Source organism: Pseudochaenichthys georgianus, chromosome 9, assembly GCF_902827115.2.
Source record: "Pseudochaenichthys georgianus chromosome 9, fPseGeo1.2, whole genome shotgun sequence".
NCBI classification, from domain to species: domain Eukaryota; kingdom Metazoa; phylum Chordata; class Actinopteri; order Perciformes; family Channichthyidae; genus Pseudochaenichthys; species Pseudochaenichthys georgianus.
Genome location: NC_047511.1, coordinates 32,343,022 through 32,361,852, shown reverse-complemented (window position 1 = coordinate 32,361,852; position 18,831 = coordinate 32,343,022). Strand labels below are relative to the sequence as shown.

At 39.9% G+C, this 18,831-nt stretch overlaps 1 protein-coding gene across 2 annotated transcripts; it reads left to right on the top strand.

Moving 5' to 3' along the window:
- The first annotated feature begins 3,808 nt into the window (after positions 1-3,808).
- Positions 3,809-18,451, top strand: LOC117452885 (neuronal calcium sensor 1). 2 transcript variants are annotated; one of them, XM_034091687.2, is made up of 10 exons: positions 3,809-3,985; positions 4,603-4,718; positions 5,667-5,809; positions 8,769-8,793; positions 12,392-12,530; positions 14,819-14,897; positions 15,419-15,507; positions 15,588-15,665; positions 16,629-16,736; positions 17,222-18,451. In XM_034091687.2, exons 3-9 carry the CDS (start codon positions 5,746-5,748, stop codon positions 16,725-16,727), a joined length of 573 nt encoding a protein of 190 aa, XP_033947578.1. In that variant the 5' UTR covers positions 3,809-3,985; positions 4,603-4,718; positions 5,667-5,745; the 3' UTR covers positions 16,728-16,736; positions 17,222-18,451. The 2 variants fall into 2 exon arrangements, with proteins under 2 accessions (XP_033947578.1, XP_033947579.1); XM_034091688.2 differs by having other exon boundaries at positions 3,809-4,033.
- Positions 18,452-18,831: the final 380 nt, after the last annotated feature.

Below are 18,831 nucleotides of genomic sequence, written 5' to 3'. Positions count from 1 at the left end.
GTGACTCCACCACGCATTGTGGTGTTAAGGAGTCGTGGTGGAGTCACGCATTCTGGTGAGATCAGGTTGTTAAAAGACGTTTTCGTATTTCCCATAATAAGAAGTTGCCAGTATTAAACTGTGTACATCCCTGGAGGTTTAGGGGACAGGAAACACTCACATTTAAAACATATAATTAATAAATGGTGCCCATTATGGACAGTATTAATATATATACCCACATGCCAGCTAAGGTCAGAAGAGCTTTATTTAACAGCTGGTCTTATGTGTGTGACCCCTGTGATAACATTACATTACATTAATTGATGAGCCTGAAACATGCACTTGTCAAGGTTCAGAGGCACATTTTGCAAATATGGCAGTAGCCATCGATCAGCTTAAGATAAGATATACTTTATTGATCCAAAGTTGGAACATTTGCGTTACATCAGCATGTGTAACAGTTAAATATGCAGTTGTGTTTATTTGAAAATCATTTAGTATAATCACATAAATTCTGTGTTTTATATTCAACAATTCTGTGTTCTTTATTTATTGATTGTTCAATACCTGACAAGGCCGGAGATGAAATATCTACATACATCTCATAAGAGTATAATACATTATGTATAATATCAGTTAAAATAAGTGCTTCAACATAGTTAACATTGCTGGAGGTATGCACACATATTGATAGATGTCTTGTAATGCACTATTGAGGAACCTGCAACCCAAGTTTTTCATTCAGTGCAGAACTACACCACAGTTGTGTAGGCCTATATGATTATGTCAATAAACCTTAGAAAATCTTGAAATCTTGAAAGGGATGTGCAAAATAGTCATTACATACAGTCTTTAATTAACAATTAGTAGAGAATAACGAGTAATGAATATACTTTATAGGGATCGTATTAATATCTAATAATAAAAATATTGAAATTCAATAACATGCTTTAACCACCAGGTGTCCCTTTATATCAGCTGTGCACCTTTATGGTGTAAATACAGCCTATCTACCAACTGGATCAAATATAAAAGTGAGCCGAATTAGTGTTGATACTGCAAGGAGACGTATTGTGTGAAAAGAAATGTAAGATGTTGTTTAATGGCTGATATATTTATGATCCACGTCACGTTATCAGTTCCTCATGTTTGTCTTCTCATCAGGGCTCTATAAATACAGAACTACGGCAGATATGTAATATGTAATGCAGCCGAACCGTGTATTACAATGCCGTTATGTGATGACTTTCAAAGAGAAAAGCAAGCACACTCGGAATAAGGTATTATTATTATTTTGGTCTGTTTCCGGTATTTGTTAATGACGATGTGCTCTGAGATGTGAGCCTGGAATTGCACAGGGGGGAAATAACGTATCTTTAGATGCGGATTTTGTTAAACTAATATGTTTAGGCTGTGGACCAACACTATACATTGACGGGGAAGGGGGTAGCAATAAAGATAACACCATTAAACAGTTACACAACATAACAGAAATAATATCGATAGCAGCGTCCCTAGCAACCACCTTGGTAACAATGAAAACGTCGCGATTTCCTGAAGTAATCTTCGTAATAACTAGCAAACTAAAGATCATGTACATCCACTGCACACATAATCTGAAATAACAACTCATATTTCTCGCATCAAATGACATCAAAACGCATTTTAATGGCCTAACTAACTTTAAAATAGGCATTTTACACCCAGAATAAAACGAATTTCGGCCATGTTTTCTTTTTCTGCAGGGAGAAATTTGAAGATCACGTGACATAGACGCCAGCCATCGGAATGAATGGTGAAAAAAACGGGGTTTGTCAAACAGAGCACATGGTGTAGGCCAAATGATAGCTGGGGATTCTGGGTAGTGTAGTGTCTTCTGCCATCCTTTACTCAGAAAACATATTTGTTTCTCCGAATCGAAGGGGAAAAATACAAAAGCATTGCACACAATTTAAACCAATCAATGTTGTGTAATTAACAAGGATAATCTGGTGTTTTTTAGTCGATGAGTAGTGCAGATATCACTGTAAAATCAATCGACAGTAAGAGGAGTACTTACTTCCGGGTGTAAAATTCTCCGTTATCCAATGGGAATGGATGCTCACATTGCCTTTAAGGGCAGCCGGCATAAACGAATGCCGTGCTTCCATGAGCGTCAAATCCCGACGCAGATGGGAATACATTGCAATCAGTTGAAAGCTATTTGCGTCCCTTTATGACGCTGAAGGAGCCTAGGAGCGTCACAATTGGACGCCACGGACACTGACCAAACGTCGCTATTGGACGCTTAGGGAGTGAGAGTGTGTTGCCTACATTTAGACCATACTCTCCAATAAATGGGCCGAAAGCTCCTATTGGGCTGTGGAATGATGGTGTAGCTGTGTTAATGGACACATGCTATTACTAAACAGCTGTCGACATGCAGCTGACGAGACCAAAATTATAACAAGCTGAACATGGAGGTCTAATTGCAAAGTTTAGACTCAAGCACGAGCAAGAGGAATAACAAGCATGAGTAACCAAAGTGATATATTGAGACTCGTGCGGAACAATTTAATGCCCTAGCGTCTCTTATCTGGCATAATACATATCTCAATACGTGTGAAGACTGCAGAACATTAATCTTTTGCTTCAGAAATCTGTTTGTGTTTCCTTCTCCTTTAGAAAATGCCCTTCTATACCTAAAATATGTGTTTCTCTCATTCCCTCCGCTGGCCTTCTGCTCTCCAAATCAGTAATTATGGTAAATTACCTCAACCTGAATTAACTTGCTCTCTCAATTTGACATCCCACTCTCAAGCTTTTAGACTCTCGTCTAGAACTTTCATGATACCAATGGATTTCTTATATCATGACTACCTGAATAACTATTACAGAAGTACTTTGAAACAACTTGTATTATATAAAACTCTTGAATCTTAAACAGTTTAATTGTAATTTTTAGCCTGTGAAAAAAGTTGTATAATGTATTTTGTAGCTCTGAAGGGAGCTTTTGAAAGTCTGAGAAAAATGATCCTCATAATGCCATCATGTGGTGATAATGATGTGATCAGGGCAATACAACTTCGGCTTGAGTTAAAAAAAAATAATAGACAGCCAAAGACCTTTTGGGTAAAGGAAAATGAGGTATAACTGAATACTCTTGAGTTGCATTGTGGGAATTATAGTGTAGTGAGCTTGGTCCTTACTAAGTAAACAACTCAGAAAATCTCAGCTAATCCTTCTGCATTCATTTTTGACTATTTATTTGTAATCTCTTTTGATTCCTCCAACAATACAAGTGTATGCTTAACTCCCACATAATCCCTTTATAGTCTGAGATTTAGATGTAGCTAGAAAATGACATCCTAGCCTACGTAATTTTTAAATAATAGACTATGTTTATAATTTAAAGCATAGTCACCAGCCTTAAAATGTAACATTACAACTCTTGAGTTTTGACATTATATGCCATTACTAATTATACAGCTCTTGCCAAATATAGCCTTACAATAATGGCCACTTTTTAAAATAAACTAGGTTTCAAATTGATAATAACAACACACACTTGTGCAATGATTAGCTAAAGTCAAAGTGCCTCCGTTCATCAACCATGTGAACCCTCATCAAAACCCTATAGGCTATTCACATCATCAATATACCATGCACCTAAAAGTAGCCTACCACATCTGCCTCACTCTATGAAAATGAGATAATAGAGCGTTAAAGAGTGAGTTTGGGCTCATATAACCATTATGAGAGGGCACGTGTAAAGGCTCTTAAAGATGGATACAAAGAGTCCCTGTATGACCAGTGGTACCGCGACGTCAGTGTCTCTGGCACCGAGCACGGGTTGGTGGGAGCCAGCAGCAGCAGCAGCAGCAGCAGCAGCAGCAACGTCACCCTCTGACGCCGGCATCAGAGCAGCACGGGCGGCCATCCACGCAGCAGCGAGTCGTTCCGGAATTCGGCGGAGGAACACAGCTCGCTGCTTCGGGACTGACTTTCCGCTCTTGTTACTCAGGTAAACCCCGAAGTCGCATTACATTGAAACGCTTTCATTCATTTCAAGGTGAGTTTTATGTGTTTTTTTTGTCTTCACCCAAAAAGTAACTGCGTTTTGGTAACGACGACCGTTGCGAGTACAATGACTAGCTCCCCGCACAGGAGCTGTTGTACTGTGGCCATAAACTGTGTGTTGCTATGGTAGTGCCAGGCAACGTCCCACCTGCTGCTACGACTGTGTTTCTCACTCCTGTCAACCAAAACAAACATAAATAAATTGAAACAAAGATCCTTTTTCATACGTGTTGATTCAGCCATTCACTGTGAATTTAAGTGCGTGTGTGTTTGAGATACGCTGTTTTCACAAGACTTGGATGGGATGAATAATTTCTTAGACCTTTTAAGATGTTACAGCCATTTCAAGTATGCTCATTGGAAACAATTGCCTTTATTATAGCCTCTGCACTTCCATTTTTAACACTCGTCTTGCTCCACATGAGCGTTGCCTGCAGCTTTGGCAGACAGTAGAAAGGTCCTTGCCTGTTTTCAGTGTTTTTTCAGTCAACTGCGCACATGTGTCTGTTGCTTAGGTGATGCTTCCCTTTGTAACTGCTGTTTGTCTGTTTATTTCCATAGTGTCAACACCTAGGACGAGAAAACTTGACCTAACAAAAGATGGTGATTACAAGCTTGGCATTCCTCAGATGGACATCACTGGCCATGGACATGAAGACCAGATGTTTGCAGTAAAGGTGCTTATTGCATACAGTTTTCTATTCAGAGGCATAGACAGCTGCTGTAGTTAGGCATCAGCGCATGCCAACGCAAGGCCCGTGATACAAAGAAATGCCATCATGCCTCCTCTGCTGTGACAGAGGAGGAAATCACTATCCCATGCTGTCTTGAAGAGAGGAAGGAGGGAAAATAATGAGTCAGAAAAGAGAAGAAAGGAAACCTGTCACTCTTCAAATCCGCCTTTAAGCTTGGTAGACAGCTTGCACACTTATTTTAAGAGCAAGACCAGATCTTTTTTCAGCTGGCATCTAGAACCATGGAACCATGCTGAGCCATTTGGTTTTTGCTATCCATAAATTATTGCTGCAACCTTTTTACTTTTTCTTAAACTTTGATGTCTCTATAAATTCCAAGGTTTAGAGTTTAGGTTTAGAGTGCGAAGTGCAGCCAAGATGAGCTCTGTTCATTGTGTTTTAGTTTACACACACCTCCTTATCTGAGCTGTCAAGAGGGAGGATTCTTTTCTACAGTAACTTACCCAGAGCAAGAGAGATAGGAAAGGAGGGGTGGGAGGAGTGAGAAGAACAGAGAATGACTGTGAGGGAGTGAGCGTGCTTAACCCAGCCACCGAGTGACTCTTGTATCCAAGGACGAATGTAGCAACGCATCTAAACGCCACTCTTCGCCCACAGACTGCGTTGAAGAAATGAGGGGATAGGCACTCAGGGACACTCATATAGACTCAACAACCTGCAGGTTCTTCTTCCCAGGGCCCCTGTCTGGAGTACCAGGGCTGACGACTGAGAAAATCATGACAGCAGCTATAGTGAACCTCACCGAATGTTAGACTCGGCTTGAATAGGAGTTTCCTTTGCTTTCCTTTTTCTCCAAAGCAAAAGCGAGTTTTCTTATTTACCGGTGTCATTGCACCTAAACTGGCCCACATTTGTGTATGTTTTTGCTAGAGGATCAGACTGGAGAGGAGGGAGTAACAGGTTCTGCGCGCCAAGGTGGATTTGGAGGTGTGGAGGAGAGCTGAAGATCATGGGTAAATCAAACAGCAAGCTCAAGCCAGAGGTGGTGGAGGAGTTGACAAGGAAAACCTACTGTGAGTGCCTTCACGTCTTTTTCTTTGTTTCCTTTTCAGCTAGTCGTTATGAAGCAAATCAACCTTCTTTCTAAAAGTGAAAGACCATACAGTGTGTGAAGGGAAATCAAAATGTCTCCCCCCCCCCCCCCCTGTTTTTCTTTCATGTTGTACAGTAAATAGCCCTGCCTGCTGGGATGTATCGGGATTCTTCACCCGTTTCCCGTTATCGACAAAACAGAGCTACAACGAAATGGGAATTGGCTCCCTGTTTGATTTAAATTTACATTTAAATGTTGTGTAGCAAATTGTGATTGGTGAAGGTCTTGCAAAATTTGCAATCAGCATCTTTAAATCATGCTGAAGGGATCTATGAATATGGAGATTCTGAGTTTGTATCCGCTATCGAGCGAGGGGTTCTAGAGATTAGGGTTATTTATCGACGATCTCCCGCTGAACCAAAATGTTAAAGCAGATTTTTCAATCAAGTTTGAACAGATTTGACATTTATAATTACTACTGCAAACACTATATTCATAATTTGCGTGTTATTTCTGGAGCAAAGCATTGGTATTATTATTATTTAAGCAGTAGAGTGTGCAGGTGTGGGTGGGAGTTGACATCCATTGCTGCTTAATGACAGTGCTGTTTGTGTGGTGGGTCTCTCCAGCAGAACCATGGTTGGCTGATGTGGCAGGAAATTGCTGTGGAGGAAGATTGGGCTTCATGCTGGGCTGGGCTGTTAGCGGCTGTCCTCTACTCCCTCTCTTTCTCTTTCCCTCTTACCCTTTCGCCCTGTCTCCATCGCTTTATTCCCTAATTGCCCTCTTTGAGCTGGGAATGGAATAGTATAATTAGGATCTTATCTGGTTAGCATCGCTGAGAGGGGCACCAAGCTTTCTCTCCCAGCATGATCATTCTCCCTTTCTCTGTTGTTACTCTATCATTTCAGCTTTCCTTCATCCTGTTGCCTCTTGCTCTCCCATGAGAAGCTTTGTCTGCCATTTACCCTTAGATGCATAAGTGGGTCTTTTTGGACCCGGTGAGGTGGTTTTCTTGAAGTATCTTTGTAATTATATTTTTTTATCATTTCATATTCCAGCTATTCCTCAAAAACATGTTTTGGATATCATGCCATTCCCATTTTAAATGTTATACATTTTAAGAAATTGCAGTTTTTGTATTACTACCCCAAGCTTCCATAAGTGGGTCTTTTTGGACCCAGTGAGGTGGTTTTCTTGAAGTATCTTTGGATTAACATTTTTTTATCATTTGATATTCCAGCTATACCTCAAAAAACATGTTTTGGATATCATGCCATTCACATTTTAAATTAAAATGTTAAGATATTGTAGTTTTTGTATTACTACCCCAAGCTTCCATAAGTGGGTCCAAAATGTTCAAAACGTTTTTTTTCAAAATGTAAAAATAAGGGCAAATTGTGAAAAATTAAATATAAAATATTTCTAATGTGGACCAAAATATAATACTAAATATTATACAAGTGATTTTTTTTAACCAAAATGATAAAAATGGCATAAAACACATTATTCTAATACGGATCCTTTTAGACCCACTTATGGAAGAGTGTAGGGTCCAGTCACTCAAGTGTTAGAGGAGGTAGGGTGTTTTTTCACCAGCAAATGATGCCCTCTGATGACAGGGAACTAACAAGGCTAGTCGAAAAATAAGTCCTGTTTTAGTTTAATAGAAGATATCTGTCCCCCTTTGTTGAAAGATAAAACATTTCCCCATCTTCATAATAACATGTTGATGACCTTGCACTTTAAATAAAACACCATTGAGCTGTGCCAGGGCTGTGGCCAGCCAGGGTTTTTCCTGTTATTAGAGGAAAGTGTGGTAAGTGGTTGCAAAATCCTCACCTGTACTTAAAGAGAGTGTTTAATTCAAACCAGAAATAATTTTCCAAATTACTACACTACATGGAAATACCAGCCACCCTATTCAAATGTCTGCAGGATGTAGACTAGGTTTGTAAGTTGTCAAAGCCATGAAGAGGCTCACATTGACAGAGTGCAAGCTGGATTCTCGCAGAGCCTGCAGGGTCAACCAGCTGTATGGGTCCTGCACTTTCCTGCAAATGGTTTATTTCATTATTACCCCCTTGCCTCGGACTGAAAATATGTAATAAAATGTCTTATCAAATTGAAGCCATGGTAAATTGCCTCACTTTCGGACTTTTTTGACCAATTGTATGGTAGCTTAGCTTGGATGACAGTCGTGAGATTGACCGCGACATTTATTGTGCAGGAAAGGGTCACGTGACTGGTTTCCTGGTGACATTCTGAGTAGAAAATTGATGCCGAGACACATGCAGCTGAAGGCTATAACTGGCCTCCCTATCGATAGCCTCTGTATGATTATGTTCCATTGCGTATACATATGAAGTGATCTCATGGTGAAACATGTCTATGAACAATAGACAATATTTTATCCTCAGACTTGCGGTGGCATGCTATCAGAAAGTCTCTCTCATAGGACCAACTAGTCAAAATAATGCTATTGATTTACAGCCCTTGTTTTCATTAGCGAACCCAGAGGCCAAAGGGACGAATATTGCTGTCGTTCCTTGACAGAAAGTGAAGAGACAAGAGAAAGCCATTGGGGATCGGTTGATTAGATACTGGCAGATAATGGTGTTTGAGTGGGCATTCAAACTGTTATCTTTCTTAAATCTGTGTCTGAACTTCCCTTTAGTCTTGTGTGTCTTTTGTGGCTCTCTAGGGTTAACTCCCACTTGTCCTCTACTATCCAGGCCAGCAAACATTTTTTTTTCATTTCCTCCGATATAACTAATTATTCACTCAGCTAAACAAGATGTATCACCCTTGAGTAGTTTTAAATGATATAATGTGAAAGGATTGGGGCAAAATGATTAACAATGCTACTGCTTGGCTCCTTTTTCTAGTACAACCCAACTTTTCCTCTGAGCTAATGTCACTCTCTTTTTCTCTTACAGTTACAGAGAAAGAGGTGCAGCAGTGGTAAGTATGTGCTTTCATTTTTAATGACATTCTGACATGCCTGATGTGAAGCTAGTCATATATTAGCAATTGTGTTTTTACTGGCATAACTCTCTGTAATCAGGAGGGGTCTTCTCTCGACCCACTTAGATAAAGGATTTTTATTTTGTGCGTCCATAGATAGTGTATTTATATTTGGTTTGATTGTTGATTTGAAGCAACCTCCCTCAATCTGCCCTGAAGACAGATGTGTTCTTAAAATAGAATGACTTTGAAGCTTTGCTGAGACTGAATGACTTTGAAGGCTGATAACACTGATGCAAACATTTCCATGATGCATTCCTCAACAAACATGTACGCTCTATTAGCAAAAGGATGACTGATAACAGAATAATTACTGGGGCTTAAGGGTGTTTCATTTTCAGGTATGTAATCACTACAAGGCCACAGAGTTCATTAGTAATCCTCTCTGTTGGATTCTTTACCTCAGTGCGACCTGCACAGGAATCATCGTGCAGAGGTATGATCCCTGGCTGTATATTTACTTGCATATATCAAAATGAAACATATGTATTAAACCGAGGCCACTCAGGTCAGGAAAACACAGAGCTGTGAGTAATCATTACAGTTAAGGTGTGCATTTCTGAACGTTTTTCTTTTCAGAATTTCACAGCCGCCAGCACAGAGATCAGACCCACTACGTCTTCATTTACAGAGTTGATTCAAGCATGAGCGTAGTCATGACTTTTGTTTGCAGTGCATGCCGCTCTTAGGCTATTGTTTCTTTGGAAATGAAAGGCAAAGAATAGAGTATATCAGAAGAGAGAGCGCTGTAATAAAATGATCACTCTTCCATGTTCACATTTCAATCCTCCTGCTTGGGTTTTTCCCAACCTAATTCTGCATGCATGAAAAGATCTCTGTCTCCTGATCTAGACTCTGCTCTTGTACCCTGTTAGGGGGCTTACAGGCGGGGGTACACACACTGCCACACAGCAGCATTAGATATCATTGGGCATTGGCAGGCCAAGATCTTAGAGCTGGCTTGTCACTGGGGCTGACTGAGTGCACTGTGGCGGAATACCCCCCACCCCCCCAGGCTGTGCAGCCAGCTAGCTAAGCATCACTCTCCCTGTTTTTCACAGCAAAGTTTGCACGAGTCCTCACTTGAAGATCAGCGGCAATCAACACGGCTGAGTGTGAAGGATGAGAGGGAATTGTACCAGGGGAAATGCCAGATGGCGTGTAATTGGAGCACAGGCGCAGACATAGAAGAATTAGAGGGGTTAGATAAATGCCTGTGTCGTGCATTACATGTGTTCCCCTTCCTAATTCTCCTCCAAGGGACAGCATTAGTGTGCTCCATGCTCACCTGAAATCAATAACAACATGCTTTAGCCCAGTGATGCTCCTGCCAGCTCTTCTGCACAATTCTATAGCAAAACCCCACCATGGTAGATGCCAAGGAGAAGAAGCCAGTGCCAGTGATAAATACTTAATCTTCATGCTGGCCCCCCAGTGTGGTCCAATACACAATGTCACGTCTGCTATGTCCCTGCAAGTGCAGTGCACTATTTCACTGCTTCGAGTACATTCTGGCTGTTTATGTGTCTTAGCACCAGTGTTACCAAGCCATGATGTGTGATTGGCAAATGAAGGTGATTCTGATTCTGACTCTGACAAATAGCTGACTCTAGGCAAACATGTTAACACTGGTACAGCGCCTTTACTGTACCCATGCACTGTAGATGTTTACTTTTGATTATGTAACTCCACTGGTAGTATGTCAAATGGTAGTTAGCCTTGTGTATGTGTGATACCAAATACCTTGTTAGCAAAGTTGTGTGATAATCAACAGGCTGAAGATAACAAATAATTACTTGATGAATGAAAACTCAAAGTGCATTGTAAAAACATTGACACTAGCTCAATCAATACTTATAATAATATTGTAAAAATATAAATATATCGGGTTTTAGTTGTTTGTTTGTTACGTTAAACTTAAAGACTTGATTTGATTAAAACATCTTTAAGATTGATTGATTTTTTTTATTTGAGCTTTTATTTTATAATGTAAAGAAAAGAGCATGCAGGACACGGGAATGTTTTTTTAACATTATTTATATCAACAAGTTGAACTCTTTACTGTTACTTAATGTTACTTATCAGTAAATGTATAGTCTGATAACGACACCAATATATATATCTGTGATGAGCTTATCTGTATGTCAGGATAAACATTTCAATTAAATGTCTGTTTTATAAAGGAACAATGTCTGATATTTGACACCTTTGAAATGTTTAAATAAGAGCAATATACCACTCCTTGTAAGCGTTCCAGTTAGTCATTGAAGAATTACAATGTTTAACTCCTTTTTGTTCCTTATAAATACTTCATGTTTGGCACTAAACAACCCTAATTTGATGTATTAGTCGTATTATTATTACTAATTACTCCGCTATACTTACTCTAGAATAGTGTGTGAATGCATGTTTTAGTATCTTAAATATGTTACAGACTTTTTAATTTGGTTGCTAGATATAATATTGCATAGTGTCACTATAAAACACACTAAATAATTCAGGAAAGCTGCGTAGCCTTTGGATTATTTATTGTGTAATTTGCACTGAATACTAATTGGATTGTAATATGCATGATATGTTAGCTAGGCTAACATTTCCCACATATTGTATCTCCAAATAATTCAAATGTGAGAATGACATGGTTGTGCTCTCTTCTTGCTGAACTGTTTCTCAGCTGCTCCTCAAAGCGTCTCTTCGACTAGTTGGAGCTGGCTTCATTATCTCCAAGGCAGATTCAAAGTAAAGAGTTCTTAAGAGGAGTGAAGAGTGAGAGTGGAAAAGATGTGTACTGACCTCCATTCTTCAGAAGAACTCTCTCTCTCTCTCTCTCTCTCTCTCTCTCTCTCTCCGGCCGTAATTACAGCCCAGCCTTCCTCTGAATCACAGACGAACATGCAGTGCTCCCTTGTGCGTCATTTTTTGCTGCTGATCCAGAGCAAAAGCTTTTTGAAATTATTTTTATAGAGTGTAATTATGTCCTTGTTCTCATACTTTTCATCAAGCCTTTATCTTTGTAAAGGCTAACGCTCTCTTCCTCGTTCCTCAAGCTATTACAGTGTAGCTAGACTTTGAGGCTGTGGTTTTCCTTTTATAAAAACAAACTAGGAAGCCTTCTACCTCTGAGTGACTGTCCTTGAAATTGCTTATGAGATGCTTCTATATTTAGACTAATAGAGATATTACATTTCTCTCCCAGATATATCATTTCCAGCAGCGAAAGGAATCTCAGACTTCTCTATCTGCCACGCATATTATCAAAGAGAACTATAGAGTAATTTGATTAGAGTTAACCACTCTGGGCTTGCTATTGGATTAGGGCGATCGTCTTCTCTGTGAATGAGACAAACGGCTTTGCACTTTACCTTTTTGATCTTGCACCATCTCTTTAAACTGAGTCAGAATTCCCTGCTGCAGGGATGAGGATGTGACTTCTGTCTCTTGTCATTGTTGTATAATCCTGTCTTATTTTATATATTGTCATCACATTATATATTTTAACTCTTAGTCTTATGTCTTTCTGTACTTTATTATTCAGGTACAAAGGATTTATTAAAGACTGTCCAAGCGGGCAGCTGGATGCTTTGGGCTTTCAGAAGATATACAAGCAGTTCTTTCCTTTTGGAGACCCTACGAAGTTCGCTTCCTTTGTCTTCAATGTTTTCGATGAAAATAAGGTTAGTGAAACATTTCTTATGTGTTATTGTGAGGCAGCAAGAACATCTTCTATCTTTTGTTGGTTCACAATGACAAAGAAGTAGTTTGACCGTGGCTGTTTGTCCAGGGTTGCTGCTATAGGAACATGATACAAAGTGACAGTGTCTGAGGATAAAGCTAATCCAAAGGTAAAAAGAGGAAGAAGAATTCTTTGTGCTACTGTTTTGCTGACGTTATTTATAAGAACTGCAGGTTCAGTTTTTAACAGAAGGATTCAAAGGGCATGTTTAGTTATCTCAGTATGTAATAATTGCCATTTTTTGCTCTTTGTATTTTTATCTGCTATCTTTTTTAGTCACTATTTAAATAAAAAAAAACAGCACAGTGGATTCTGTTTTATAAAAAAAAAGAGTCAATAGTAACACATAAACGTAACCCTTCATTTCCAGAAATCAGTTTCCTAGAGAGCCAATTTATTTTTCAAGAGGTGCCTGTATTTTCGTATTATTCTACTTCTCTCTTACGTGGGAGCATTCTCTAAGGATTTGATGATGTGATGAGAAAGCACATTTTAACAAAGCCAAACCGTTAAATAAACATTTGGCTAGGGTAATCCACCTAAACACAGCTGTAGATTATTTAAATGGTGTTCAGGAAGGCAAACTGTCGATGAGCAGCTCCTGGGATGCTGGCAAGCCCCTGGAGATTTATTGACTCAGTTAAGAGGCTTTGTGTCAGGAAGATCAGACAACCCGTCCGTCTGATGTTTATCTCTGACCTTCGTTAGAGTTCTGCTCCCCATAGTTGAGTATGCATTGATCTTAACAGTATTTATGACTTATGTAATCAGCAATGCATGACTGCAGCATTGTCTGGCTGGACAGATGTCTGGTGGAGATAGAGAGAGCAGACCCCTGGGCCGTGAAGAGCTCTTTGCTGTCTTCTGAAAGCACAACCGTTAGCTGAACTCTGTCGCAGGTAGGAAGTTGTAGCAGAAAGTCAGAAACGTTTTTTGTTGTTGCAACCAGTCCTTTAAGATCCGGTGAGAACATGAAGTCTGAAGGCTCCGCTAACAGAACATGGATTTGTACATTGGTGGAGGAAGTACTGAGATCTTTTACCTCAGTAAAAGTAGTAATACCACCGTGTGGAAATACTATTACAAGTAATATCCTGCATTCAAAAGAATACTTAATTAAAGTGAAGAAATTAAAGCATCCACATTTCCTTAAAGTGCAAAAACAAATAATTTTGGAGAATATTAAATACACATTTAGAATATTATACTTATTGATGCATCCTAGTGGTCGTGACTTTGTTGTTGCAACAGGTAGAGTAGCAGCTTATTTTTTACTATATATAATGCCGGGTACCTTGTAACATTTCAGGGAAAGATAAAATTATCGCATAATACATAAATGATTTTATTTTCTTATAATGAATTAGAATCCTCAATGTAACTAAAGTTTAAATGCTATACCTGCCACTTAATGGTAGTGGAGTAGAAGTACTTAAGTGTTTCCAATTATCTTTACTTTGTAAAGTACCTAAAAATTGTACTTAAGTACAATACTTGTGCAATGTATACTTAGTTACTGCTCACCACTGAATTTGTATGCAAGATGGCTTGTTACATGTGTGAAGGGGATGTCTTATTGTGCCTATTAAAGCGATTACTTTGAGTAAGTCTAATGCAGTTGTTTGAAGCTGGGGGTCAGAACTTCAGTGAGTCGCTCAGAATTAGCCACTTTAAGCCACTTAAAGCTCTGGTTTTACATCTGATTGTTATCCATGTTAGCAGCCGGTTCGCTCCGCTGCAGTGTCCTTGCCAAAGAACGCTGTAGGCCACCATTTTGGGAGGTTAATTGGAATTTCAAGCTTCTGGTGCGATTCAGAGCATAGGATTCTCACAAAGCTCAGAGGGATTAAGTGACAGAATATTTATACCTTGTCCAACATAATTATCTGCCATGTCCATTCACAATGCAGAGTCATTGAAAAAGAGGTGACATTTCTTTGCCACAAATATCCAGCGGATGGTTGTGTGCTGTTATTTTTTGGACATTGAGCCAGGTGCATCCATCTTATTAATGACCACAGGTGACATATTTCTGCCTTAGGAAGCAGCCAGGTGCAAGGCAAAAATAGAAGCTGAGTTGGAGCAAGCGTCTGGCCCCGTTTTTCAAGGACATCATGAAAGAACAGCAAAGAGCTGATGAGAGGACGGCTAGTGTGAAGCAAGATGCTCATCTTGTCTTTGGGCCATTTCCTCTCTAATGTTCTCTCTCTCTCTCATGCCACCCTGTAGGATGGACGCATCGAGTTCTCAGAGTTCATCCAGGCCTTGTCAGTGACCTCCCGGGGGACTCTTGATGAGAAGTTGAGATGTAAGAAGATGCAGTCTCCTCCCCTGTTTGTTGACATTTAAATGACAGGATGTAAGGCTGACTGCCATGTATGCATATGTATGAGGACTGTCGGTTTCTTAGAGAAAAGCAAATAGGGGATTATTAACAGCAAACAGTAGGCACATGCAACCTGGGGGTCATGACCCAATAGGTTGATGCCCTTTCTTGAAAATCAAACACTGTGGAAAAAAACTCTCAACTGTAGATGTAACTGTACGTTTGGTGCGATCATTATTATGTGCACCATTATTACTGTCAACTTTTGAAGTTGTGTGCACCATTATTACTGTCAACTTTTGAACTGAAAAGCAAACATGGAAAGCTGCTGCCTATCTGTTCTCACCACTTCCAAATATAAAACAAAACACTATGTGCTTTTTATTCCATGAAAGATCTAAGTTTAATCTTTTGTTTTACATTATGAAGTCACAGGGGGGGTTCTTATTCTAGTAAGGCCTCACCTGCCAAAATATTTATATTCAACACCTTTCTCTACACAGGGGCTTTTAAACTTTACGACCTTGATAACGATGGCTACATCACCCGAGACGAGATGTTAAACATCGTAGATGCCATATATCAGATGGTGGTAAGATGGTTTACCAGATTCCAAAGCATTACATCAACATTTTTTGAATGGTACAACATGTAATGATTTAATATCTTTAGGGGAACACTGTGGAGCTGCCAGAAGAAGAAAACACACCAGAAAAACGAGTGGACCGTATTTTTGCAATGATGGACAAGGTTAGTATTTTTACATTTAAGTATATAGTCACAAAAGACTTAAGTGATAGACAGTGATATTGCACAAGTTGTTGTACCATTGATGTTACTTTCTATCGTGTTACGTCAATCTTAGCCTGTTAAAAGTGCAGTAAAGATTATACGTTTTCTATAAAGAGGACTGAATCTGCCTTTGTTGCTACCCTCGGGATCCTACATGGACACTGTTAAGTTTAGAGCGGTTAGCTGTAGCCATCACAGCGTCACTAACACCGCCTGCAGTCTATAAACATCATATATAGTGTCCACCACCACTAGCCCTCGGTGCTAATGCCCATTCCCTCAGCCCCAAGAATCTACTCTGCTTTAGTGAAAGCTGAGACGCTGTGTGTGTGTGTGTGTGTGTGTGTGTGTGTGTGTGTGTGTGTGTGTGTGTGTGTGTGTGTGTGTGTGTGTGTGTGTGTGTGTGTGTGTGTGTGTGTGTGTGTGTGTGTGTGTGTGTGTGTGTGTGTGTGTGTGTGTGTGTGTGTGTGTGTGTGTGTGTGTGTGTGTGTGTGTGTGTGTGTGTGTGTGTGTGTGTGTGTGTGTGTGTGTGTGTGTGTGTGTGTGTGTGTGTGTGTGTGTGTGTGTGTGTGTGTGTGTGTGTGTGTGTGTGTGTGTGTGTGTGTGTGTGTGTGTGTGTGTGTGTGTGTGTGTGTGTGTGTGTGTGTGTGTGTGTGTGTGTGTGTGTGTGTGTGTGTGTGTGGTGTGTGTGTGTGTGTGTGTGTGTGTGTGTGTGTGTGTGGGGTGCGTGCAGCAGCACTTATAGTGATTTGTATTGGCAGAGAGTGGCTACCATCCAAGAGCACTGAACCTAAGATCAGTCCAACAGCACAGAAAAGCAGCAACATTAGCTTAAGAGGCTTTTTTGCCCCCTGCTGGTAAATGCATGTTAAAGCATTAAAGGGGCTCCAGTTTTATCTCTTTCTTATGTTCCTCTTTCAGAATGCAGACGGGAAGCTGACTCTGCAGGAGTTTCAGGAGGGTTCAAAGGCAGATCCTTCTATTGTTCAGGCATTGTCTCTCTATGATGGGCTTGTGTAGGAATGTAAGGTGAGTGGGTTTTATTGAGCGAGTAGCTGCGTTCGTCTGTGCATGGCTGATTAACAAGCCCAGGTCGTGCTTTAACTCCAGGATAATATTTTCTTAGTCTTTATTCAGCAGAGCAAAGAATAAAAAAGAAAGGAAATTCATTCTGTGGGCTGTAACCAAAGTGAAGAAGCCACGTTCAGCTCTCAGTTTGTTCCTATGAATTATTCAAATGGCCTACTTGTTTGCTGGCAATCAAATAGTCTTGTAGTGCAGAGTGAGGAGCGAGACAGCCCTCTGCTCTCACTGCTTAATGTAATGCACGGCCGCTGCCAATTGTTGCTGACATCCTGTTCAGCGTTTTGTCAACTGCGAAGTGAGCTCTTGAAGACGTATTTCAGACAGTAGCTCTGTTTAGTGATTTCTCCTGCATGCTCTGAACACACCCATGTTTGATGACACCCTTTTACTGTCATCTATTAACTGATGATCATCTTACAACTTCTCAGATGGATCCAACTCAGCATCCACAAACCAATCCAGCGCCATCACACCTGCAACCAGAAGAACTTTTAAACTCGCTCACCTAGAAGTGGACTGCAAACTCTTTGTGGCAGTAGCTGTTCATCTACATTTCCAGTTCGGATTGTAAACAAGTATATCCTCTGATGTGACAGAGAACTCAGCAAAACATCAGCAAACCCCTCAGTCATTTATCCGTGCTTCTACAGATATGTTGCACCGCCTACACCCTTGAGTGTTGTGGACTGTGCGAGCATTTCTTCAAACGCAGTGTTGTGATTTCCCAATGCACAGTCCAAGGAACAAAATTCCCTTTCCGAGATGTTAGTGTGCGTCCTGTTCACATACTGTCAGTCTGAGGATGCATGTGAAGTGCTCAGAGGAACTGTCCTGCTGCTTCACCGCCACATGGAGAGACTTTTAACCCGGGAGAATCTGGCAAAACGTGTTACTTGGTGATCATTTGAGCACTTACTAAAAGTTACAAAGCAGTATAGTGTACAATGTATAATGTAAATAGAATGGTAATTTATTTTCTGCTTTGCTGCGTTTATGGGAATTTCCTCATAAGTATTGAATGAAGTTTTATTTTTTATGAAAGGTGTTGAAATGTATTGCACTGTATTTCTCATTATTTGGGGATTTATTTTCTTCAGACGTTCAAAAGTTTCCTTTTTCCTGAGAGAATGGGGCTTTTATTTGAAGAATGTGTTGAAGGACCCGGAGGTTACTCTGGATTATTTTACTATGTTTGCAGTCTCTGCATCCTATTGTGTTTTTATGTCCCGTTAGCACTAGTGTCTGCAGTGTTGCACAGCCACATCCTGAACGACATGACCAGGCAACACAGCCAATTCTCACAGCTTACATCTGAACTGAGGCTCATGATTTCTTTTGAGAGCATCGTACTCCACCCTCAGCACACACACAGCCTGGTCATTGAGACGCGGGCACAAACAGACATCAATTCTGGTTGTAAAGCTTTTTGCGAGCTCTGTTGTTGCAATTGTCCAGCACTCGTATTTGTCCTGTGAGAGGCCAGAGCATGTGATGATGCCTTTTTTTCCATTGTTGGATTGTTTTATTTACAGCATTAAGATGTTTTATCAGCTTGACTGATTTTATGCCTTATGCAAATGGTAATTTACTAAATGATAAATGTCATTTACCTGTTGATTAACGGTATAAGAGCACACAATAAAATGCATTTAAGTGGCTGACTTTTCTATTGCTTCATTCTTAGTCTTTGTACTTCATTAATATTGAAACGTTTTTATGTTCAGGTACTTGGATAACGACTGTTGCTCAAATATGCATTTCAAAACAACTTTCTTTATGATCCACAATTAATCACTTCTGAAAACGATAATCTATAACCTTTACTAATTGCATTGTATCCAAAATTGAAATAGGATCAGTATGGCCTTGAGCTTCTTCACTTATCGAAAAATAATATAATTTTGAGCGTGTGTCATGTTTTGAAAAACAGAACCGTGCTTATTTGTTCTGTGATAAAAGTCTCCACTGATAGGTTGTGAAAAAACAATGAGGTCCATTAATGAGTTAATGAGGCTCCTTGGCTTTAGAAGCTGCTCAG

Excerpts from the sequence above, each read along its gene's own strand:
- LOC117452885 (XM_034091687.2), top strand. The coding sequence starts at position 5,746 with ATGGGTAAATCAAACAGCAAGCTCAAGCCAGAGGTGGTGGAGGAGTTG. Across the intron at positions 12,531-14,818 it reads ATGTTTTCGATGAAAATAAG|GATGGACGCATCGAGTTCTC; the intron begins GTTAGTGAAACA and ends GCCACCCTGTAG. Across the intron at positions 15,508-15,587 it reads ATGCCATATATCAGATGGTG|GGGAACACTGTGGAGCTGCC; the intron begins GTAAGATGGTTT and ends TAATATCTTTAG.